This window comes from Camelina sativa, chromosome 2 (assembly GCF_030686135.1).
Source record: "Camelina sativa cultivar CO46 ecotype springtype chromosome 2, ASM3068613v1".
Lineage (NCBI taxonomy): Eukaryota > Viridiplantae > Streptophyta > Magnoliopsida > Brassicales > Brassicaceae > Camelina > Camelina sativa.
Window position 1 is genome coordinate 31,471,823 of NC_141881.1, and position 23,746 is coordinate 31,495,568.

At 36.2% G+C, this 23,746-nt stretch overlaps 6 protein-coding genes across 9 annotated transcripts; 2 read left to right on the plus strand and 4 right to left on the minus strand.

Annotated features, from left to right (window-relative positions):
• Window positions 1-2: 2 nt before the first annotated feature.
• On the minus strand, window positions 3-3,383 carry LOC104745416 (U1 small nuclear ribonucleoprotein 70 kDa). Of its 3 annotated transcripts, none has more exons than XR_015585073.1 (9): window positions 3,121-3,383; window positions 2,772-2,886; window positions 2,605-2,684; window positions 2,445-2,520; window positions 2,282-2,346; window positions 1,207-2,192; window positions 1,023-1,104; window positions 736-949; window positions 3-656 (listed from the first exon to the last, which is right to left on the minus strand). XR_015585073.1 is itself a non-coding variant. In XM_010466653.3 (9 exons), the coding sequence occupies exons 1-9, from the start codon at window positions 3,217-3,219 to the stop codon at window positions 149-151; spliced, it is 1,302 nt and encodes a 433-aa protein (XP_010464955.1). In that variant the 5' UTR covers window positions 3,220-3,383; the 3' UTR covers window positions 3-148. The 3 variants fall into 3 exon arrangements, 2 of the variants coding, with proteins under 2 accessions (XP_010464955.1, XP_087349073.1); XM_010466653.3 differs by having other exon boundaries at window positions 2,130-2,192; XM_087492947.1 differs by having other exon boundaries at window positions 3,121-3,349.
• Window positions 3,384-4,711: 1,328 nt separating this feature from the next.
• On the minus strand, window positions 4,712-6,555 carry LOC104745426 (uncharacterized). The gene is made up of 3 exons (XM_010466664.3): window positions 6,043-6,555; window positions 5,748-5,963; window positions 4,712-5,035 (listed from the first exon to the last, which is right to left on the minus strand). The coding sequence occupies exons 1-3, from the start codon at window positions 6,295-6,297 to the stop codon at window positions 4,946-4,948; spliced, it is 561 nt and encodes a 186-aa protein (XP_010464966.1). The 5' UTR covers window positions 6,298-6,555; the 3' UTR covers window positions 4,712-4,945.
• A 3,192-nt stretch (window positions 6,556-9,747) lies between these two features.
• LOC104745437 (uncharacterized) lies at window positions 9,748-11,537 on the minus strand. Its single transcript, XM_010466673.3, has 3 exons — window positions 10,920-11,537; window positions 10,464-10,805; window positions 9,748-10,382 (listed from the first exon to the last, which is right to left on the minus strand). The coding sequence occupies exons 1-3, from the start codon at window positions 11,205-11,207 to the stop codon at window positions 9,900-9,902; spliced, it is 1,113 nt and encodes a 370-aa protein (XP_010464975.1). The 5' UTR covers window positions 11,208-11,537; the 3' UTR covers window positions 9,748-9,899.
• Window positions 11,538-13,836: 2,299 nt separating this feature from the next.
• LOC104745443 (zinc finger protein ENHYDROUS) lies at window positions 13,837-16,943 on the plus strand. Its single transcript, XM_087492886.1, has 4 exons — window positions 13,837-14,899; window positions 14,987-15,383; window positions 15,469-15,746; window positions 15,974-16,943. Exons 1-4 carry the CDS (start codon window positions 14,776-14,778, stop codon window positions 16,711-16,713), a joined length of 1,539 nt encoding a protein of 512 aa, XP_087349012.1. The 5' UTR covers window positions 13,837-14,775; the 3' UTR covers window positions 16,714-16,943.
• Window positions 16,944-19,121: 2,178 nt separating this feature from the next.
• Window positions 19,122-21,269, plus strand: LOC104745455 (putative protein phosphatase 2C 80). 2 transcript variants are annotated; one of them, XM_010466707.3, is made up of 5 exons: window positions 19,122-19,363; window positions 19,554-20,044; window positions 20,127-20,436; window positions 20,540-20,689; window positions 20,824-21,269. In XM_010466707.3, exons 2-5 carry the CDS (start codon window positions 19,554-19,556, stop codon window positions 21,109-21,111), a joined length of 1,239 nt encoding a protein of 412 aa, XP_010465009.1. In that variant the 5' UTR covers window positions 19,122-19,363; the 3' UTR covers window positions 21,112-21,269. The 2 variants fall into 2 exon arrangements, with proteins under 2 accessions (XP_010465009.1, XP_010465014.1); XM_010466712.3 differs by having other exon boundaries at window positions 19,219-19,388.
• Window positions 21,270-21,317: 48 nt separating this feature from the next.
• On the minus strand, window positions 21,318-23,644 carry LOC104745471 (serine/threonine/tyrosine-protein kinase HT1-like). The gene is made up of 6 exons (XM_010466724.2): window positions 23,323-23,644; window positions 22,693-22,828; window positions 22,404-22,599; window positions 22,187-22,308; window positions 21,946-22,101; window positions 21,318-21,872 (listed from the first exon to the last, which is right to left on the minus strand). The coding sequence occupies exons 1-6, from the start codon at window positions 23,583-23,585 to the stop codon at window positions 21,507-21,509; spliced, it is 1,239 nt and encodes a 412-aa protein (XP_010465026.1). The 5' UTR covers window positions 23,586-23,644; the 3' UTR covers window positions 21,318-21,506.
• Between the last annotated feature and the right edge of the window lie 102 nt (window positions 23,645-23,746).

Genomic DNA, 23,746 nt, shown 5'->3' on the forward strand with positions numbered 1-23,746 from the left:
CATTAAGGAATAATTATCATCTTTTAGGGGTCAAAAGTAAATAAATTGTCAGAAGGAAAACAAAACAAGTACAAGTTTTTTAACACACAACACAATACTGAGAGACTTTTATTGTTATCTCTATGAAGGAAATTATAACTGATGATGATCAGAGCAAATACTCACGCGACTTGGATCGCTCTGACCGCTTGTACCCGCGGTCATCGTAACGGTATTCATCTTCCTCCACTCGTTCATATCGGTCACCGTACTGATTATAACGGTCAACGTTACCACCTTGCTCCTCCTCACGTTCGTACTGCTCGTAATGGCTTGAACGCTTACGCCCTTCGTAGTACCCATGACCTTCCTCTGACTCCTCAACTCGTCTCTGTTTTGACCCACCCCGCTCATACTCCGCCTCTCTTCTTCCCACATCTTCTTCATACTCACCGCTCTCGTAATCACGATCTCTTTTCCGACTCCGTTCCCGGCGGTCTCTATCTCCTCTGTCACGCCTGCTCTCTCTTTCTCGTTCCCTGTCTCTGCCTCTGTCCCTCTCTCTGTGGTGCTTGTCCTCTCTATGACTCTCTCTTGGTTTATCACGAGACCGTTCGCGGGGCCGATCATGAGACTGCTCGCGTTCCCTGTCCTTTCCCCTGTCACGAGATTTCTCACTGATATACGCAACATTATCAGCAACAACCAGGTGACAACAGGAGGAAAGAAAGCATATAAAGAAAGAAGAACTCTTACCGATCTTCACGGGCTCTGGGCTCCTCGGAGTGAGACATTCTTCCTTGCTGTTGTTCTTCCTCCTCGCCAGCAATCTTCTCACCAGAAACTCTAGATGTACCAAGTCCACCACCAAGTCTGCGGGGACGCCAGTTCGGGACTGTTCTACCTCTCTCCACATCAACCAAAACTCTTCTTCCATCAATCTTCCTTCCATCACCTTGCTTATATGCAGCTATAAGACACCACAAACTGTATTTTAGTAGGATAATTCATATCTCAGAATAGAGAAAACATTACAAACTCACCTTTCATATCACGTGTATGCAAGTACTCGATGAAGGCATACCCTTTGGGTTTATTGGTTTGCTGATCGGTCACCAACTGAACCTAAGGAGTTCAAAAAGAAGACATCAAGACATCACAAACTCTAAGAGCACTTTAACCAGCTTTCAGATACGGTGTGTTACAAGTCAAACAAGCACAGGCAACCTTTTATCTTAACAGGCTTCCACATCATCACCACATCAAGTATTGGCAGAAAAATGGATTCCGTGGCAGCAAGTTTTACCATTTCTCAAGGGCTTAACGACCCCTTACCAGGGTTTTAAAACTTTTTATGAAATTTAGATATATATGTATATGTATTATATATACAATGTAGAAATTTACCATATCACCTTCATAGTAGCTGATAATACTTTTGCTAGCCTTAACAGCCAGAAGATAGAGGTTTAGTAGATTTGTTTAATATACCAAAAAGAGAGAAGGGTTGGTATACTCCCTATTCTATATACCGATAGTGTTTCAAGATCTTACGTTCACTGCCCAAATCCCAGAGTTTCTTCTTCCCGCGTAGGATGAAGTATTTTCACAAGACCAAAAATGGATATAGGAAGGACTGGAATAAATATATCTTAGTGGCTTACCAGGATGGGTTTCAAGAAAAATGTATGCATCAGAAACTATGGAAACCTGTGAGTGTACGCACTCGATAAATGAAATATATATCCTCTGAAGGGACGGGACAATAAGTAAAGTTACCTGATCTATACCTGTTCCTATAGTTTCTGACTTGCCCCGAAATATCTTAACCAATCACCACGGAGGAGAGAGGTTTGCGACATTATACAATATTGACCAGAATATCGTTTACTAGCTACTTTATTTTAACATGTTATACGAAAAAGGCCCCATGGCTTTAAGCATAGTAAAGAAGGCAGAGATTCAAGGCAAAACATGGCATATACAGCTCAAAGCCTCAAACTGCTCACAGAAAAATATGTACGCAAAAAATATAGAACCATGGAGACTTCAGTACGTAAAATCAAACATATTGAAAAGTGAAAATAAGAGCGAGCAGACATCTCATAACTTCTTACCGAACCTGTTAGTGAATGCTCAGAAATACATACCTGCTTAATAGGTCCATAAGCTTCAAACTCCCTTTTAATCTTACTCTCAGAGGTCTCGTAGTTCTGCAAAAAGACAAGCAGTACATGAAGTCAAGCACCACAAAGCACATCTGTTTATGAAAGTCATTTGAAAAGAAAGCAGCGCTACTTACAAGTCTTGCAACGAACAATGTCTTGTAAGGATCTCCAGAAGCATTCGGATCATTATTTGGATCATCTGCAAACAAAATTTCAAAGATAAACCTCAATTCACCAAATTGTAAGTGGTGGAAGGCACAAAACAAAGCCTAGCTATAATTATAAGAGAGAATTTACATTTCTTGAGCTCCTCTGCAGCCTTTTCAACTCCTTTCTCCAGTCTGGACTTATGAATTCTCTCCCTTTTTTGTGCCTAGTCCGTAAAACAAAGATATAAGACCATATATATGCCACTGAAATAAGAATAACAGAGAGAAAGATTGAGGGTGAAACATACAGGTGTTTCAACTACCGGCTTAGGTGGAGCATACTCTGGATCTCCAGGTTCAGCAAAGCGACTCACATATTGAGCCATGCCTAGAACAAATACACAGGAAAAAACAAAATTACTTTCAAAGCCAATTATAAGTAGAGTTAAATAGACTAAGAAACTAAATTATAAACCTGTATAAGGAGGCAATTTTCTTTTCTCCGGTGGTGGCTGGAACTCCAATGGCGGTCGTGGCTCAAAAAGCTTCAAGAGTGTGGGTGTTAAGCCAGTTGGGTGGCTCTGACCCATCTGCGAATAAGCAAGAGATCATATTAACTTCCCAACAAGATGGTATAATTCCAAACTCTTAATAAACCCTAATTTGAAACTAGTGAGCATAATTCAGAAGCGATCTAGATCACTAGCATTGGAGTCACAGTCTCGTATATAATAAACGCATTGAAGAGTTTGATTATTCCGTCGACAAACTCTATGATAACAACCAATATCGCAAATTACAACAACGAAATTTGAGAGACGAACCAGTTTGAGCTGAAGAACATTAGATCGGTTCTGAGCCTTAGTACGGGCCTGAACGACGGCGTTTTGGTTACGCATGAATGGATCGTTCAAGTCCCCCATGGCGTAGGTAGAGTTATCTCGGAGCTTCTCTAGGGTTTTTTCTCCGGGAGGAAGATGGAGAGATGGGGGTTCGCTGGGGATATCGATCAAAATTAAATTATAGGTGTCGGGAAATTCTATTTAAATTCCTTTTTTTAAAAGATCTATGGCTAAGCAAAAATTATGATTTATTTTTATATGAGAAAAAGCTGCTTTTATAAATTTTTTTTTTAAAAGCTGCTTACCATTTTTTTTTTTTTAACCCTTCATTTTCATTCATTAATTCAAAATCTTAGACAAGAGTTGATACATTAGAATTACACCAACACTAAGCAAATCAAAATACACATCTACAAATTCATAACCTATCAATAAAAAGAACGATAGAGAAGCGACTTTCCACGATGCTTTTCCAACAGATTATTAAACCTGTTTCTTTCCCTCTCTAGAATCAATCCCAAAATTATGAGATCGTCGTTCTTGGCTATCTTCTCATGGAAGAAATTCCATAGTTGTCTTATATCACTGGTGAACCTCAAAATCTTCTTTTGCATTATTTCTTCGAGTCTCCATAGAATAATTATGCCTGGATCCCACAATCGCCAATCAATATGCATAACACTCTGTGGACTTTATACTCAATCCCTTCTAGAGATGGGGATTATGGAAATCGGTCATCATAAAAAATCAAGAGCCTCGTCGTGTGTTAATCCAGGAGACGAATACATTTTAACGAACCATGAATGAAGAGCCTTGCAACACGGAGGAATATACTGGAAACGAAAGTGCTTCCAAATCGAAATTACATAAACGATTTGCTTGAGATAACACCAGTTAATACCCCCTGCTTCCCGATTTGGCGGCAATTCTTCATGAAACTGAGAATCGAGTGTGAACACAAACACAAGCGTTGCCAACATCTAGAAGAAGGAGATCGATCAGAAAGAATTCCGATATAATTGGCTGTCTCCCATGGCAAATATCAAAAACAGGAGAAAAACAAATTAAAAACTAAGAGAACCACCAGCAAATGCCGGCGACCCGTAAAAGCCAATGAAAAAAACAGTTGTGTAGATCGCCTTCTGTGTCGCAGAGAGAGACGAGAGAGAAAGGTCTGCTTGGTTTAAGCTGCTTACCATTTAAAGTTTGTTTTTTATTCAAGTTTACAAATTACAATTATTATTTAGGAAAATGGCCACGGGATAAGGTAAATAAATTTTAGTGGGTAGGATTATGTGTATTTAGGTAAATAAATCACTACTTTAACTTCATTAAACTTCATGTGGTAAAAACAAATATCATGTGTTTTTTCCGATCAGTTACATACTCAATTTAATAGTAGACTCAATTTGCAAATTAATCTTTAAAAAATAAATTAATAGTTCTTCTCTTTCACCAAAAGCAGACTCTAGAAAATTATTCGTTGATAGGTATAATAATTTATGGGCTAACTAAATATGAAACATTGCATTAAATCCAAATTAAAAAAAAAAAAAAAAAAAAGACATTACCATTCAGAGCCAAATAAGCTGTTGATAAGAAACTTGCTCAAAATTTTGTTTATAGAGATGATAGTGAAATGATTCATGCCCCTAGTGGAAGAAAAAATTACACTAATGATGGACATATTTTCTTAGGGATGATGAGTTTGATTGATCTTTCCGACATCAAGTATATATATATGTATGGTCACGCCACGCCAGCCGACTACACTACCTTTGGTTAAAAAACTTGAGAAGCTCCATAGCTATTTCAATCGTCGGCTGCTTGGTTTTGATATTTGGGTCGTTCTTCCTTTGTCGGCAAGTTTTAGAGTCTTTGTCAATTCTCGTACATTCTGCAAACAAAGTAGACAAAACTCATTACATATATATCAACAAACTAACACAAGTTAATCCGTTACCATCTACAACAGACAAAGAAACTCAAGGTTTCCAAATAGCCAAATTCCTTCTATATCTTGGCTTATTAAAGGGAGTCACTGGATCGATACTTAACTCTCCTAACCATCAATGCAGCATTGCAGCTATATTAGCTTAGGTACGAACACGCTTTCATATTAATACACTACTGGCACACTAACCCTCCAAAGAGGGATCAACATCCATATTAAGTTGATTAGAATTATGGGATAATTATATGTATACAAAACTTGGACCATTATTAAGAGGGACATGATCCAGAAACTAACGACATGATAAAAAGAGCTGTCAAGAAGATGACACCAATGAACACAAACTACTAACAACTATGCATAATAGTAACCTATAATATAAGAGAATGGTCGGCTTCTCAAGACTAGTTCTTCTACCTTAAGATTTTAGCGGTACGCAGATCTGATCTCTATTTTTTTGTTCTCATTTCAATGTTCCAAAGCTAATTGAAGGTATAAACCAAAGCTAATGACAATGGGGGCTAAGCAAACTCAAAGCATAATATGTAAAAAGCGCACAAAGAGAGCAGCAATGTGAAGTGTTAAAGGCATAAATATATATATATATATAGAGAGAGAGAGAGAAGGCAGATTGAGTAGTTAGATCGTCAAGTACCGTAGAATGAACGGGAGGCGGATCAATGACGACGGAGCGAATAGACATCCTAGCGATCTCGGAAATAGCAGCTTCAACGACATCAGGAACATCACTGGTAAGCTCCTCGTAAGCAGCCTCGAACGCCTCTTGCCAGAACCTAGGTAACCTGATACGACGGCCATTGTTATACACATCCCACATGTGCTTCACCACTTTCTCCCTCTCCTCCATTTCCTAATCTCAGCTCTCACACAATTAATTTCTCAAAATCAAATCACAGAAACGAGAGATCACAAAGAAGAAGAAGACTCACAAGAACATCGAGATCCTCGTGGATCGGGAAGATAAGATCGTCGGTGAAATGGTTAATGTTACCGGCAGACCAACGGAGGTTGACGGTGCCGGTGAGCATAGACCAGAAAGCGAGTAAGAGAATCGCAGCCAAGGCCCAAAACTTGTATCGGCCTTTGGAGAAGAGAGCAGAATAACCACCGGTTTCCTTCTTAGCCGCCGCGGCGGAAGAAGAAGAAGAAGTGCTTAATGGTAAGGAGGAGTCTCCATCCTTCATTGAATCGAATCGGAGCCTTTGGAGGATGAGAGAGTGTTGAATTGATTGAATCGGAGCGTGTCGGTTCCGAATCAAATCTGGAGAAACAAATAAAAATATATATATATATATGTATACAAACTAAAAAAAACTGAGAGACTAAATATCTACTGTACGTTGTATTATTTTTAGTATTTGCACCAAACGAACGACATAATGAATTTCTTAATTAATGGTGGTGTTTCATAATCAATCTAAATAAGAAAGTGCTTGGCATATACATACGAGACAATGGACTTAACAGTTATATACTAGTAATAGATAACTGGAAATAAAATGTAGAGAATACATACAAGATAATTAATTAGTACCATAATAATCTTACTAATTATAATGTATGATCAAGACTTTGCTAGCCCGTTACGTGGCTGACAACCACATTTCTTTTTCATCTCATCGCATGGAATGCTTCAAATTCTTCAATTTAAATACCTTCAACTGCGGGAATGACAAAGATGAAGTCTGTAATCGGAAAAAAAAAAAAACATCCAAATAAATTTTCAAATTCAATATACTTATCTTTATTGAATCTATCCTTATTGATCATATTTGGATCAAAGCTAACAAAGAGAATTATATTTACACAAGCTTGGTTAGAAGAAAACTTCAAGCCGTTTGGTGTTTGTTAATATTTTGTCAGACAAATTTTGTACAGTCAATTCCTCACATTTACTATTTTTGCTTGCTTAAAAACTAACTTTCAGATCGAGAAAAAACAAAATCTTAATTCAAAACTAGCAACGGTGAATCTTCGATAAAAAAAAACCATCAAAGTAGTCGAATTATTTTTTACAATACATATAATGTTTTATGTAAAATTTTTAACTAATACTTACCAGAAACTGAATAGGATTCTGAAGTTAGTTTGTGATTTCACAGACTGAATGATTCGCTTATTATTCTTCTGTTGTTGTTTGACTATACTATCTCACTAGGATTTACCTCGTGGTATACCACAAAGACCATTTTAAAAGTTTTATAAATGTTACAATGTTATATATGTTTTGTTGTATTTCCATTTGTTATTGAATATATGTGGGTAGAATTTGAAATAATAAGTACTATAATTCATTATTGAAACATTTGAGTTAAATTTGATATAAATGTAAGTATTTTTATTTTTATATATAAGTATTTAGTGTTAAACTCTAATATACTGTATATTTAAAATTTATAATTAGTAAAATACATTTATTTAGTAACTACAAAAAAAAGTTCTCATTATCAATTATTTATTAAACTTATAGAAACTATCTTTTAGATATTTTCATACATGAATATAATGATTGTAACAAAAATTGCAAGTTGAAAGTTCTTTTCGAGTTTGATATACATAAACAAATCAATACGCTAATTAATTACTTTTGCAGCCATACTATCAAACAACAAACACTTGGTTTCACCATATCCATGATCTTGGCATAAAGCATGTACCTTCATTCAAATAAATATTATATGATACTAGTATATTCATAATTCAAACGTAAGATATATTATATGGTCATATAGGTATAATCATAAAGAACCTACCTTAGGATTATGACTTACGAGTTATGATTATGACTTCAGATATATTATATGGTCATATGGTCGTAATATTTATACTAAGGCTTGCTATTCCAAGCTTTAGCATCGTATTAGTACACGGTAGATAGTTTAATAAAGTATAAATTTTTGTGAAGAAACAACTCATCATTACCTCTAAATAATCAATAAGTTCTGCAATGGTTTCTTGGGGATTCTGGAACATGAGAGAAAAACGATTAATTAGATGGAAAACTATATATATGAAGGTTAAAAAACGTTAGACAATGATTCAAATCCATGACTTGTTTTATAAAACTAAAATAATGAATATTACGCCTCATTAGATGAATCAATAGCTTTAGGATATAGAGCATTGGTTATGAACATGAGAAGCAACAAAAGGATTTGACACACTTATTATTCTTGTTCAAATTTTTTTCCACAAATCAAACATAATAATCATAATCATTATTATATACAATCAGAACTATAAACTTTTCTGAATTTGATTAAATAGAAAACATGAACGGGTTAAAAGCAAACCTTTGATTTTAAATGGATGTATGTCTCTTAGGAAAGCAAATTGTGCAGCCATTGTTACAGTAAAGATTCGTTTGCTAGTGGTATCAAAGAGCTTCGTATAATTGGGTGAGTTTTTGTTATTCGATTGTTATGTTATTTATAGATTGTGATGATAGAATTAGGTTTAATATCGTATCTTAAAATATTTATTGAGCAAACACAATATCTATGAAAATGTGACAATTATAGTAGTTGGGTATGGAATATCCCACCAAATTTTCGTCAATAATAATCAGTTAGTATCCGTTTCATATAATTTTTATTTAAAATTTGATTGTGTTGTTAATGTTAGCATTTAATTTATATTTCCTCTCTCTCCTTTATTTTGAACAAGATCACAATGGAAACATCCTGCAGAGAATCATGTCAAGTATAACTACGACGGCAAATTCACCTAAAATGGAAATAATGGACAATCAGCTTCGGTTACACGAGATAAGAGAGGATTTTATCTCACAGCAAGATAGAGTCGACAAACTAATGTGGCAGCAATATTAGAAGCAGAACTACAGAGTCTAATATCAGTAATGCAACAAATGTGGACTGTCGGTTATCAAAATGTTATCTTCGAAGGGGTCAACAAAATGGTGGAAAGATTGGTTAATAATATGACCAAAAACTTCAGAATACACAACTAGATAAGAGAGGTCCATTACTGGAAGGAAAATTTTCAACATGCATCATTCCAGTGGACAAGAAGAAACAACAATAAGGTTGTAGATTGCCTAGCAAAAAAGCCTATTTCAACTACTGCACAATATTTTATTTACCATTTTGTACCTCCATGTATTGTAACTTTCTTCCTTAAGGATCACTCTTATTCAATATAAATGAAAGAAAGTTGTTAAAAAAAAAAGATATCTGATCCTTTTTTAAAAGAAATTGTGACCGTTTTCTTATTTTGTTTTTGGATTTTTTTTATTAATTACTAAATTATGAAAATAAAATCTGATGTGACTTGATCTTATTGGATATGTGATTTATGCTTTATAAAATAAAGGATTTAATTTCCTTGATTATGTTATCATTAATTAGTTTTGTAAAAACCAGAATATTACCATATTTTTAATATTATTGGATACCATAACAATTAACATAATTAAAGAGGACCCGATTAGTAAAATCGGATTTTAAACCGACCCGAATTATATAGGATGGCACAAAAATCCTAAAACAATTTTTAAAATTTGTATCCGTTTATAAAAATTCAAGTCACATTATATGCTAAAAAAAATCTAAAATTTTATCAAATTTATGTATTAAATAGTAATTCAAATAATTAAATATAAGATTAAATAAAAGTGAAAGGAGAATTTTGATGTATGTATTGAAATAAAAATAAAAGTGATAGATGTATCGAAATTTTGAGCAAGAACATCTCAATTGCACTTGCACCTAGTGAGTTTGATGATATATTTAAAACTAACAAAAATTAAGTTTAGTGAAAACTTAAATCATTTTCCAATCTGCAAATTGGCCGGAGGAAGAAAATGATCGACCGAGAGACCCCAAACATTAAAATCAACCTCCTCGATCCTCCACTTCTCCGTCATCTGTCTCCGATGGTTCGCCGACGCTTCACCGTACCGAAAAACCGTAACCGACGTTTTCCCGCCGTGAGCGATGTTCACATTGTCAACGTAACGGTAATCATCCATGACCGACTCAGCACTAGTCTCCCAGAAAACGTCGTCGTCTTCCTTCGTCCTCATTCTCAAAAGTCGCGAATCCTCGAACTGAATCAGAAGTCCCGATCTTTGACTGAAATAACCCCAAATCGTATGATGAATGATCTCAAAACTCGGACCGCTTTGAGCCTCTCGAACCGCCGGACTCGTCTCCAGTTTCAATATAAAGCAATCCTCACCGTTTATTATCTTCTCTCCGATGCACGTCGCGTCAAGAAACAGATTCGCCGTCGAACGCGGATCTAACCCCTATTAATAACAAAAATAAACCACCGGTTCAACGATAACCGGAGTTTAAATCCAAAATTTTAAGAAAACCGGACAATGTACCTGTAAAAACCGGCGGAGAGGTCTTGGCGGTCCGGTAGACGCCGGGGTTAGCTGGTTTGATGAATGTCGCCATGAAAGCTGACCGTTGCTTCCGCATATGACTTTACAACCGGAGACGACGAGCTCCAAACACCAAAGATCTGGATCTTTTTGCCATAGAACGAAACCACCCATCTCGTCGTTGCTCTTTAGATTAACGCCTGAATCATCTCCTTGATGAAACTCCGACGCCGTCATCTTCACTTGTCCCGTGACGCACATGCTGTTCACGGCGTTTAACGCCGCTGGTCCTCCCGTTGCTGCTATGTACTGCTGCACTATGTATTTCGCCGTTGAAGCTTGCTAGCAGCACCATAGTATTTTCAACATGTTCGTTATTATGCATGCATGTTTTCATAAATTAAATGGATACGTAAACAGAGGAATCTAGAGAAAGATTGGTTTTGAATGACTTACAATGGAGGAATCTTTGACAGGCTTATGAACAGAGTGACCGACTTGAACCTGAAGAGGTATAAGAGGGGAGCCAACGAGGTAGAGAAGGAAACGAAGCTCGTTGATACGAGCGGCGATAAGAGGTTGCGACCATTTATCAGAGGTTTGAGCTTTCATCCACGTCATCATATTTTGCCACCTCAATGCAACGTTGTTGCCCATACTGGAAAACATCTCCTCCGGTATCGGAACTTCCAACACCGTCTCCAAACCATCGTCTTTGTCTATGTTCGGACACAGCTTCCTCATACACTTCCTCCCAGTACTCCTTCTCTTCTTCCTGTTCCTCTGTTTCTCCTTTGTTCTATTGGTGATCGTTTGTATGAAACCCACAAATGGTTCGAAGATTGTCAGCACGACTGTGATTCATGAAACCTCTTCTTCTTTTTATTTTTCCTTTTTTTTATTTTTTTTTTCTTTTTATTTTGTTGTTTTTGTTTGCCAATTTGGTCGTGATTCCAAAACTTGTTTCGTCCTCGTTTAATTGTTTTTTAAAGTCTTCTAATTTTTATTTGTGGCTCTCCTTTGCTTTAGGCTATTTTAATTGGAATTTTAGTTTCGACTCTTTAGTTCTTCTCTAATGTTTCGATAAGCCTCAATCGTCCTCTTATTTAGCACTGTGTTCTTGACAACAGTTAATATATACGACGTTTAACTAGGTTGCATGCGACTTATTTGCTGTATGCATCTGAATAAATTTTGACAGATATAATATAGACTACTAACTGATATGGGATAATACGTAACACTTGACACTCACGATGTAAAACAACTTTCACGTAAACTTCCGAAATAGATGTAAAAGATGTAACTTACTAACTTATTTTGATGCACATATTGTTAGTAAAAAACAAAAGTGGAATATACATGTTCTTTTTTTCGTTGTTAGAAATGGAAATTTTCATATTCTTAGACTAATTTGCGTGGTCTTGGGTTGCCCTCTTCTTTAGGATTCGTTTCATAAAATTATAATATTGGTCTTTATAAAAAAAACCAAGCATTTCACCATTTTCGTATTTAAAAATCGATTTAGTTTGGCCTTTTTGACTGCCCTTTCCTCTAGGATTCCCATGATAAAATAACAACATTATTCTCATAACAAATATTTATTTGTTTCCTACATTTGTGTGAAACCACAAGCGATTCAGGTGTGCATTTTTAGACAAACAATGTGAACCATTTATTTCCGTAGATAAAACTTATACAGTAGTAGTATACGAAAAACAAAAACAAAATAAAGTGTGATAAATGAACATAACTCCCATGGGGACTACTCATTAAAAACCATAGTCAGCCTTGTCCTTTTCAATAATTGGTCCAACCCAAATATCACACGCAATATCAATTTGGAAAAGAACGTAAAAACAGAAGAATAATAATTACATACATACAAACATCTTAAATTTTAACATGCATAAACTGAATGAAAGCCCTTAAAATATTGTTGGACTCAGGTTGGAAAATACAAAAAATAATTCGGCCCAAAAAAAGATCATTACGTTGAACTTGGATGATTACTACACTTTAATGTATATTAAAAATAACAAGATCTTCTTTGAATAGGAATGCCCATTTCATCTTTTTATGGATTAGCGTATTCAAATGTGTACGGATAAAGTGAGTCAAAGTATTTTAGTTGTAACTAACATACGTATTAGGATCATTTAAACAACAAATATAATGGGAACTAAAGAAAAGAAAAAAATGATAATTCGATTAACACTTTAAGATTATTGGATACTAGTGGTTGGAACTGTTATTTGGACCATATGTTAAGGGAATTTGTATGCTGGCAGAATAGTGTTGTTTTTATGGAGGGAGGGACCCAAATGTCAGCCTAGATATAATTCTCACCTTTGAAACTAACAAAAAAAAAAAAAGGCATTACAAAAGGGACCCAAGCTAATCAATATATATATACTTTTGTAAAAGTCAAATGCTAGTTTTAATGGACATTTTTGTATAAGAGGAAGCTTATTTACAATTTTGAATTCAACCTCCATCTCAAGTCTTAAGACATATACTAACATCGTGTTTAAGACAAAGCTAAAATCTCCTAAATACCATATAGCCGCCTAATATGATAGTATAGGTAAAAAAGAAGAACATATTAAAGGGGAGAGTGGCGGTGTAAACTGTTACAAGCTGGTTAGTGTAACATTCATACACATGTCGTCGTCATAGTTTATCCAACGGATGGAAATCAGATAATACAAAAAAAAACGTGTCAGTATCTGAACATCTCAAAATGCCTACAAGGCATGTCATGTAATAAACGTTAAAACAAAAGCTGAACGAATAATTCAAGAAAAAAGAGAGGTCAAAGTCAATAAAATCAGACGAACATTGCATTAAATTTGTGTTTATTCATACCAATTTATATACTACTAGTTTCGTTAACCAGATAGAGATAATATTCCCATACAGAGAAGAAAACAAAACGCGATTTGCGAACGTATCGCTATACGACAAAACCCCACAGTGAAATTGTTATTCGTTCAACAACTTACGAAATTTGGTAAATTATTTTATGGTCCGACAACGCCACGGTAATTACCGCTCCTTTGTCCCCGCCTACGGACAGTGACAGTAAAATATATCTTCTTCTCTTTGACTCACGCGTTTTCTTACAAATATGTACATTTTTTTTTTAATTTTGTTACTAACATAAAAAATGTACCGTTGAACATAAATCATCTTATTACTCTTAATCTTTGGAAAATTATTATATGTTTGAATTAAGGAAATTATACCGAATAATTTGGTTCTCTTTTCTATACAAATATTGAAAAATAAATTAAAAATTTTTAAATTCTAGAAAACTTTGTGGCTATCGACGAAAATATTAAATACTTGGTCAGTTGATTACGTAACATGTACAATCGAAAAATAATATTAAAAACCTGATATTTGCATTCATTGGGCACTGCATATATTCACATGCCATTTTTTTCAGTACACACCTTCCTTCGTCTATGAGTATAATCTTTTTAGTTTTTACCCCTCACTTGTTTTGGTGCCTTTTTACCTTTTTACACCGTTTTCAATTTTTTAAAAAATCATAACATTAGCAAAAAGGTTTATTTTAAATTTAATTAGTTGCTGCATGGGAAGTCCAAAAATTTCAGATTTTAAAATTATATCATTAAAAATTAAAAACGTTGGTAAAAAAAGATGAAAAGTTGAGAAGAAAAATAGTATAATTGTCTCCGGAGAGAGAGAAAAGAAGAAGAAGGCTCCTTTGTCTCGGACAAACCAAAGAAACAAAAGGTTGAAGCTTTCACACAAAGTCTCTTCACACACAAAGCCGCCTTATTTTGTTATGTCTTCGGTGGATTGATTCTTGAGAGAGAAACAAAGAATCAAAGAGCCGGAGGTACAAGATAAACTCATCTCCGGTGAGAATCTCAGCCGTTGGATCAGATCAGTGGATTTTTTTAAAAAAAAGAAGCGTGTGGGTTAAATGATTAGTGAGATTTCTTGGGTATTGATTTCTTTTTTTGGGTTCTTTTTTTTTATAAATCTTTTTCGAAGAAGAGAGAAGAGAGAGGTCAGAGAGAGTTATCAGAAAAGTTTGGTGGCGGAAAGGGAAAAAAAAAAGAGATTTTTACGAAAAGCAGATTGACTGGTAGCTGAAGAAAGAGAGAGAGAGAGAGAGAGAGACTAAACAGAGTAAGAAGAGGAGAGAGAGAGACAGAGCAGATGATAAACCCTAGATTGAGCTAAGCTGAGCTGAGAGATTTGCTTCTTTTCTTTACTCTGTTTCGAATCTGTTAAAGGGGAAAAAAAAGATCAAAGCTTGTTTCTTTACTTACACATGCCGGTTGATTTAGATAACTCCTCTACAGTTTCCGGCGATGCAAGCGTTTCATCGACCGGAAACCAAAATCAAACTCCCAAATCCGTTGGGAAGAAGAAACGGAATCTTCCCGGAATGCCTGGTACTTCTTTCAAAAATCCAATCTTTATTTTTTGTTCTGTTTTTGGTTTTGCAATTTTTTAGTTTTTAACTGATTGTTAAAATTCAGATCCAGACGCGGAAGTGATAGCTTTGTCACCCAAAACACTTATGGCAACGAACCGATTCGTTTGCGAAATCTGTAACAAAGGTTTCCAACGTGACCAGAATCTTCAGCTTCATCGTCGTGGTCACAATCTTCCATGGAAGCTTCGACAGAGATCGAGTAAAGAAGTTAGGAAGAAGGTATACGTTTGTCCAGTTGCGGGTTGTGTTCATCATGAACCGTCACGTGCTCTTGGAGATCTCACTGGTATCAAGAAACACTTTTGTCGGAAACACGGCGAGAAGAAGTGGAAGTGTGAGAAGTGTTCAAAGAAGTATGCTGTTCAATCTGATTGGAAAGCTCATTCTAAGATTTGTGGCACCAAGGAGTATAAATGCGACTGTGGAACTCTGTTTTCTAGGTTTGATTTCCCAAAAAAAAAAGATTTGATCTTTTCTTTTAAAGGACTTTACTAACTTTTTGTATTGGGGTTTTTGTTGTTGCAGGAGAGATAGCTTTATAACGCATAGAGCTTTCTGTGATGCGTTGGCTGAAGAGAGTGCTAAGAATCATACTCAAAGCAAGAAACTTTATCCAGAAACTGTTACAAGGAAGAACCCTGAACCTGACCAGAAATCTCCACCTGTTGTTGAATCTCCTCCGTCGCTACAGCCTTCTTCTTCTCCGCCGTCCGTTGCTATAGCTCCGGCTCCGGCTATTTCGGTTGAGTCTGAGCCTGCCAAAGTCATATCTTCCTCGGTTTTGCCGATTCAGAATTCTCCAGGTACATGTTACAAAAGTCTCTGCTCTGCTTGATTGGAAATTTTGACAATATTGAATTTAAGTTTTGTCGCTACTTGGTAACAGTTTCTCAATTCTTTTATCTGAAACAAGAACTCTTTAGAAAAATCTATATGTTAATTTGGTCGGTGATGTGTTGGAGTTTAGTTGGTTTTGTCTGTAGCGCAACTAAATCGTGTTCACGCAATGTCTTTTTTTTTTGGTTTGTAGAATCTCCAGAAAACAACCCTCCTGAAGTCATCATCGAGGAAGCATCAAGAACGATCGGTTTCAATGTGAGCTCATCAGGTTTAAGCAACGATCACAGTAGTAACAACAATGGTGGATACGCAGGCATGTTTGTATCATCAACTACTTCCCCTAGTTTATATGCTTCTTCAACTGCTTCCCCTAGTTTATATGCTTCCTCAACTGCTTCCCCAAGTTTATACACACCATCTTCCTCCATCGAACCAATCTCTCTCTGTCTCTCGACGAACCCGTCTTTATTCAGACCAACAATACAACAAGATCCGCCACATTTCCTAACTCCTCTTCCTCCTCAACCGGCAATGTCAGCTACCGCATTGCTCCAAAAAGCTGCCCAAATGGGTTCCACGGGATCAGGAGGGTCGTTGCTTCGCGGGTTAGGCATAGTTTCAACCACTTCTTCATCGATGGAACTCAGCAATCACGATGCCTTGTCCTTAGCTCCTGGTCTTGGACTTGGACTACCTTGTAGCAGCGGTGGTAGCGGATCAGGTCTAAAAGAGCTCATGATGGGGAACTCGTCGGTGTTTGGTCCAAAACAGACGACACTTGACTTCCTCGGATTAGGAAGAGCTGTTGGTAATGGTGGTAATCCCGGAGGAGGATTGTCTGCTCTGTTAACTTCTATAGGTGGGAGCGGCAAAATCGATGTGTTTGGATCAGGGGAGTTTTCAGGCAAAGATATTGGTAGAAGTTCGTAAAGAGGAGGGACAACAAGGCATGAACGTAGAAGAACAGTGTAGTATATAGCTATAGTTTATTGTTAAGTTTGTATCAGGTTTAGATCTTTTGGTGCTATCTTGTTTTAGTGAATGCTTTAGTTTTATTTCCCATTCACTCAAGTACATAAAGCTCCCTAGCAACAACAAAAATATATTGTTTCTCTTTGTGGTTGTTTATATAACTCAACACCAAGTACTTTGAGGGGGAATTTTAGTATTCGGGTTGTGACATTACGGGTAAACCCATCATTACAAATGGGTACAAATTTTGGTCTAATAATTAATCTATGGTGATGACGATGTTTGTACCATTAATAATAAGTTCACATCGTGTGAAACACAATAGATGGGGTTTGAAGTTTCTATTATTGTGGGTTGCTTCTTGTCTTAAAACGCTGAGTCGAAATTTTTGCATTAATGGGAAGATTTCGTAGATGAGATTGACTTGACTTCTCCCAAAAGTGATCTGTTTTATTTTGGGATGGTGGTGATATTTTTTTCTAAAAAACTTACAAAGCTAAAAGTGGTATGATTTTGGGCAAAGATAATTTGAAAATATACCAATCGACTAGAGAGAGTGATTTGATTGAAGAATCGACCAAAGATTTTGGATTTTGATGTTTCAATCGCTGAGTAGGTCCATTACATATAGTGATGGAATTATCATGACAAATCCAACCCAAAAAAAGGCATTGTCTCTTATTTTCTTTTGGAGATTAGACATTAGAGCAAGATAATTCACCCACATCATATTATTTTTTACTTTATCTTATTATATAATGTTGGGTTTTGAAAGTTAGCCATTAACAAGATTTTGACATATGTCAAATTAATATCAATATGAGATTTTGATATATATAAATGTTAAGTGATTTGAGAATACAACAAAAAAACAAAATATATTTTTTAAAATAATATCAATAATATAAAAATATAATTACAAAAAATTTATAAAAATTAAAAATATAATTATTAAAAAATTATAAAAATTAAAAGTATTTTTTGTAACTTACCGCTTTAGTTAAGAGCTGAGCTGCTTTAGTTGATGCATTTACCGCTTTAGTTGCACTTACTGGTGAACCTGCTTCCCTTCCAATGCCAAAGCTCAAGAATATCAGCTAGTTAAAGACGGAACATCTAGAACAATTGGCCATAATAGAGCTACAATACATCAAACTGTCCTAATTATTTATTAAACTCCATCAGAATTTAGATCTCTTTATTAATGGTGGTGAAATTTGAGTGCAATCTTAATTTTTTTTGCTTTCATGTTGTGGTAAAAACAAAAATATATGATTATATCGGTTAGAGGTTATATTTGTGGTAGTGTCTAACCAATTAGCACCTATATGAACAAGTGCTTACTTCTTGATTAAGAAAAAATCCGATCAGCACCTATAGAATACTTTGGTTCTTTGTGATGGGAAACTCATAATCATATTACTGACCAAAAAAACACACACAATAAACATACGAATCGGGCTTCACAACCTAATGGGCTTTACAACTTAATGGGCTTTACAATTTAATGGGCTTTACAACTTAATGAGCTTAAAGGAGTAGTAAAAAACACGAAGGGGGTGTATTCAAACCATGATTTTGGAGAATTTGATGGGATTTAGAAAATTTAAAATTTTGATAGATTTTAGGGAAGTTCATATGATTTTCTGTAAAAAATTTTCAAATCCCACCTAAAACATGAGATTTGGATTTCTATATTTTTAACTAAACAAATCCTCCAGAATCCTAAAAATTATTAAAATCCTAATCCACAAAACTGTTTTGAATAACAGTAGATTTTTAAATCATCAGTTCAATAACAAGGGATTTTAATGGATTTTAAAGTAGATTTTAAATCTACAGTTTAATAACGGTGAATTTTAATAGACTTTTAAAATCCATGATTGAATAACATAGAATTTGTAAATTTCACACAAATCACTTAAAATGTCAAGTTGAATACACCCCCAAAGACGCTAACACTTACTTCTAAAAAAATCAAAACTTTAGGGTTTCAGTGCAAACTCTTTCTTCTTCAAGCCGGGAACGAAAAACCTTAACCTCTCAATTCGGATTCTGCTACCATGAGTCGGTCAGGTCAGCCTCCGGATCTTAAGAAGTAAGCCCTTGTTTAAAATAAACAATAGTGAGAAGATTGATTAACAAAGAAATCACTAGAGTTCTCACTATTTTAAAGGATTATTATTTGTGTATTAAAAATAAAAATTGGTTTTGTAATCAGTGTAGGGTGGGATTGTGAAATGTTTGTTAAGGGGCCAGAGATTTTATAAGCCCGTTATGCTAAAGACTACTCAAGTCCATCAGCGGATTACTATTGGGCCTTTACTACTGATCTTTTTATGCCTATGATCACAAAAGACCAGCTCAAAGGTTTTCTTCGACATACGAAAAACCGAACATGAACAAAACAAGACTTCGCAAGTGAAATTTCCTATTTTGCCCTCATCGGCTAATGGATTTTACGGAGATGCTCGCAGCTGCAGGTAGGTAGCGGAAACTGGAGATTTCTATATATATATTCGTTTTGTCTCCCTTCGTCCTTCTCTTCTCTAACCTAATTCCGGCGAAAGAGTAGACGAAAAAAAATCCCTGAAGAGTGAATATTCCGGTAAAAAGTCTTTATCTTTTTCTCTGTAAGTATTTGAATTTGGATTCTGTTTTAAGGGTTCGTTTATAGCCTTATGATTTTTGTGTGGTTCTGTTCAATTTTTCTGGTAAAAACATTTCCTTTTTCTGATTTAAGGTTTATTAGTATACTCATCGCAATCAAATTCACGTTTTTGTTGTTGTTGAATTAGATGTCAGCAGCGACTGCTCTCTCAAGATTAAACCCTGTTTCTCAATTTGGGTTTCAAAGAATCGTAGCTGGTGGGAAGAGTAAGAGCTTTGGAAGGAGATTGTTTTCTGACAGCTCTCGACGGTTTCGTCAAGCCATGGCTGCTTCTGGTTCTCTCCCAGTCTTTGGGGACGCCTGTTTGGATGATTTGGCTACAACTTGTTCAAATGGCTTAGATTTCACTAAGAAACGTTCTAGTGGTGCTACTAGCTTCTCTTTTAATTTCCCAGTAGCTAGCATGAGACTTGGGAAGAGAGAAGGACTAGCGAAGAACCGATTGGTTTGTCACTATTCTGCCATTGATCCGCTCCAAAAGAACCGTGCACTCTTTGGGGCATTGTCAAAGAGTCTTCATACATCCTCTATTTCTTGTTTCTCGGTAGGACCAGCTCATGAGCTTTCTTCTCTTAACGGTGGTTCTCAAGACTCACCACCAACTACTACAGCTCTTAAGTAAGTTTCTTTCTCACTTTGTTTAACTTTTTGTTACCCGAGGGAAAAAGTTTTGATAGATAGAAGTGTTGGTTTTGAGTAGGAGTCTAAGGCTAGTGTCGGGGTCATGTTATCTACCGCATCCTGAAAAGGAAGCTACTGGTGGAGAAGACGCTCACTTTATAAGCGATGACGAACAAGCTATTGGAGTTGCAGATGGTGTTGGTGGTTGGGCAGAGGTTGGTGTTAATGCTGGACTGTTTTCGCGTGAGCTTATGTCTCATTCACTATCAGCCATTCAAGAACGACATAAAGGTTCTTCTATAGACCCGTTGATGGTGTTAGAGAAAGCACATTCTCAAACCAGAGCCAAAGGCTCTTCCACGGCTTGTATCATCGCTTTAACTGACAAGGTGAGAGTAGTTAGCTCACATAGTTTTTTGCTTGTGGATTAACAGAAACCATATTTCTTGCTTGCTACTTTCTGTTGAAATGTGTTTGTTCTTGTTTTGTAAGGGATTACACGCGATTAATCTCGGAGATAGTGGATTCACAGTGGTTAGAGAGGGGACCACGGTGTTTCAGTCTCCGGTTCAGCAGCATGGCTTCAACTTCACTTACCAGTTAGAGAGTGGAAACAGTGCCGATGTCCCGAGCTCTGGTCAGGTCTGTTTCCAAGGCTTTACTACTCATCCTCATTAAGCTTTATAAGACCATTTTTAGGACACATTTATATTTTCCGCTTTGGTTTGGGTTATATGGATTGAACACACTCTAAAACTGGTGGGTATATGAAATAGGTATTCACGATTGATGTTGAGTCCGGAGATGTGATTGTGGCTGGAACGGATGGTATGTATGATAATCTATACAATGAAGAGATCACAGGAGTGGTAGTTAGTTCGGTGCGGGCCGGCTTAGACCCGAAAGCCACGGCTCAGAAGATTGCAGATTTGGCACGTCAAAGAGCTGTCGACAAAAAACGGCAGAGTCCTTTCGCAACTGCGGCTCAGGAGGCTGGCTACAGGTATTACGGAGGAAAGCTTGATGACATCACCGTCGTCGTTTCTTACATCACTTCACCTTAAGAGACCAATACTGATCTCTTCACTTCAAAGTTCAAACGGTCTCATCCCGCCAAAATCGGACGATACCTTTGTTTTTCTTTTTCTTGTTTTTTAAAAATTTTGTAGCGGCATTAATTAAATTTCTACCTGATCATAAATTTATGTGTATTTTCACGGTATTCGAATTAGCACAATAGTATTTACTACGGTGAAAATACACAAAAAAATTATCAGAAATTCAGCTATTATATATATACCTCATATTCTTCGATCTCAGACATTAATTTTTTATTTTTCAACAATTCTATCGAAGATTCAAAATATGAAAAACCAAGAACTACTAAATATGAAACCTAACAAAAGTCTCTTTTCCTTTTACTCTATCAGGTTCGTATTGCTATACCTTTTTCTTTTGTTTACCAGTAGTTTCTACTTGCATCGCTTGGACATATGCAGTTTTTGAAGTTCATGAGAAAAGGAACGATCTTACTCATCACTTTATGCGTCTTCTTCTTCAGCTTCTTCGTCTTGGTCATCTTTAATCCTTGGCAATCACAGACAACACGTTCTTGAACCAGACTGCTTGTTGAATCATCGGTAGCTACATTGGGGTTGCTATTGGGTGAAGTAGCATCAGTGTCTGAGCTTAAGCTTCTGAGCAAGTTTGTTAGTGAAACTGTAATCTCTTTAAACTCAGGACGAGCGTCAGGATCCTCTGCCCAGCATGATTGCAGGATAGAAACAACTCCCTCTGGAAGATTCTCTACACTTGGTCTTTGGTTCTGAAGAAATCAAAAAGACTTGATCAATTCATGTTCAAGTGAACTTTGACTTTAAATTGTGGCTTATACTTACTTTGCTAGCAGCATAAGCAACTAATATGTTGTTTTTTCCTTTGAATGGGGTTTTGTTAGTAAGCAACTCCCAGAAAACAATGGCGAAGCTGTATACATCCACCTTATGATCGTAGTGTTTCTTTTCGCCAGTTTGAAGCGGCTCATAGCTGAATAACTGAAAAAACAAACAAACAAACAACATGTCAAACCAAGAAAATATATAAAACCTAATTATGTATAAAGAAACTGGAAACACCCACCTCCGGAGCCATCCATCTGTAGGTACCAGCATCAAAGGTCATGAAACCTTTAGTCTCTTCTCTAGCAAGTCCGAAATCAGCCAACTTAACATGTTTCTGATCACCAGTTAAGAGCAAATTACCTGTACAGAAACCAATCTTCCTCAGTTCACAAATCTTTAATTCCTCTTTTGGTCATATGATATCCCATATAGACTAAAAAACGAATCAAATTTACTTGGCTTCAAATCACGGTGAATGATGCCATTTGCATTCAAGAACTCCATTCCCCGAGCAATATCCAAGGCAAAGCTAATCGACAGCTTTAAATCAAGAGGCTTTGGACGAGTAGTCAACATAAACTTCTGAAGAGTATTGCCTTCCATGAGTTCAGTAATTATCATCAACTGCGGTTCTATGCAGGCCCCAATAAACTGTGATCAAAAGATGTCAGCTAACATAATACATTTCAAGATAAGGCTAACATATGAAAACAATCAAATATCGAAGGCTCTCTCCCATGTTACCTGCACAATGTTCTCATGTCTAACCCTGGAGAGCAGTAAAACCTCTCTTTCAAACTTCTTCTTCAGCTCAAAGCTTACAGCAGATGTCCTCTTAGGCTGGAATATCTTCACTGAGACAGGGAAAATTCTCCTGAACCTATAGTCACCAATAGAGAAATATGCTAATTCAAAAACTTCTCTTACTAAGCGCTCTGATGTAACAGGTTGAGGTTGTAAATTCATGGTGTCTCTGTAAGGTTTGACAAGAGCATAGACTACATAAACACTACCTCCAACCTTTTGAGATAGATTTAATCGAATTCTGAAAGAAACCTAAGAGTGACAAAAAAAAACCCTTGTTCATACAGCACTGCCGCAGGTTAACTCAAATCACCATGAAAGATTCCCAAATTTCAAGGTTTAAAACCAAAATTGAAACTTTAAATCACCAATAAACCCTGAAACTTATATGTCTTCTTCGAAATAGGTTTACGGCTCGAATTGTTTGAAGGATTGTAACAAATATCAAAACCCTAAAACGATAAATACCAAACAAATACCAAAATCAAGAAAGGAAAAAAATTAAAAGTAAAATCGCAATTTTGCAATAAGAACCCAGAAAGCAGAAACTTAGGGAATTGAGAAACCCACAAGCCTTTGTAGACGATTGAAGATGAACCTTCGCCGATTACTTCCCCAATAGATACGTCTTCGATATCTACAAGCAAGTCTGTGCTTATACCAAAAGCGAATTGATCGTTGGACTCAAGGTTTGAGTCGTATTCGTCGTCGTCGTCCGATTCAAACGACTTAAAACCATGTGAGGACATGAGAAACGGGTAATTCGGATGAAGCGTCTTATCCTCATGAATCATCGTTGGTTCCTCCGTTCGTTGATACCCGCAAGGTCCCATTCCTGAAGTGAGCGATGAAGACGACGACGCGGAGAGAGTAATTGTATAGTGTGAGGAGGACGCTGAGGTATTTATATATCCCGAAACGTTTGGGGTGTTTCTGTAAACTCTATAAAACTATAGGGGCTTTTCTGAAAAGTAGTATATTTCAAAAAGGGGAC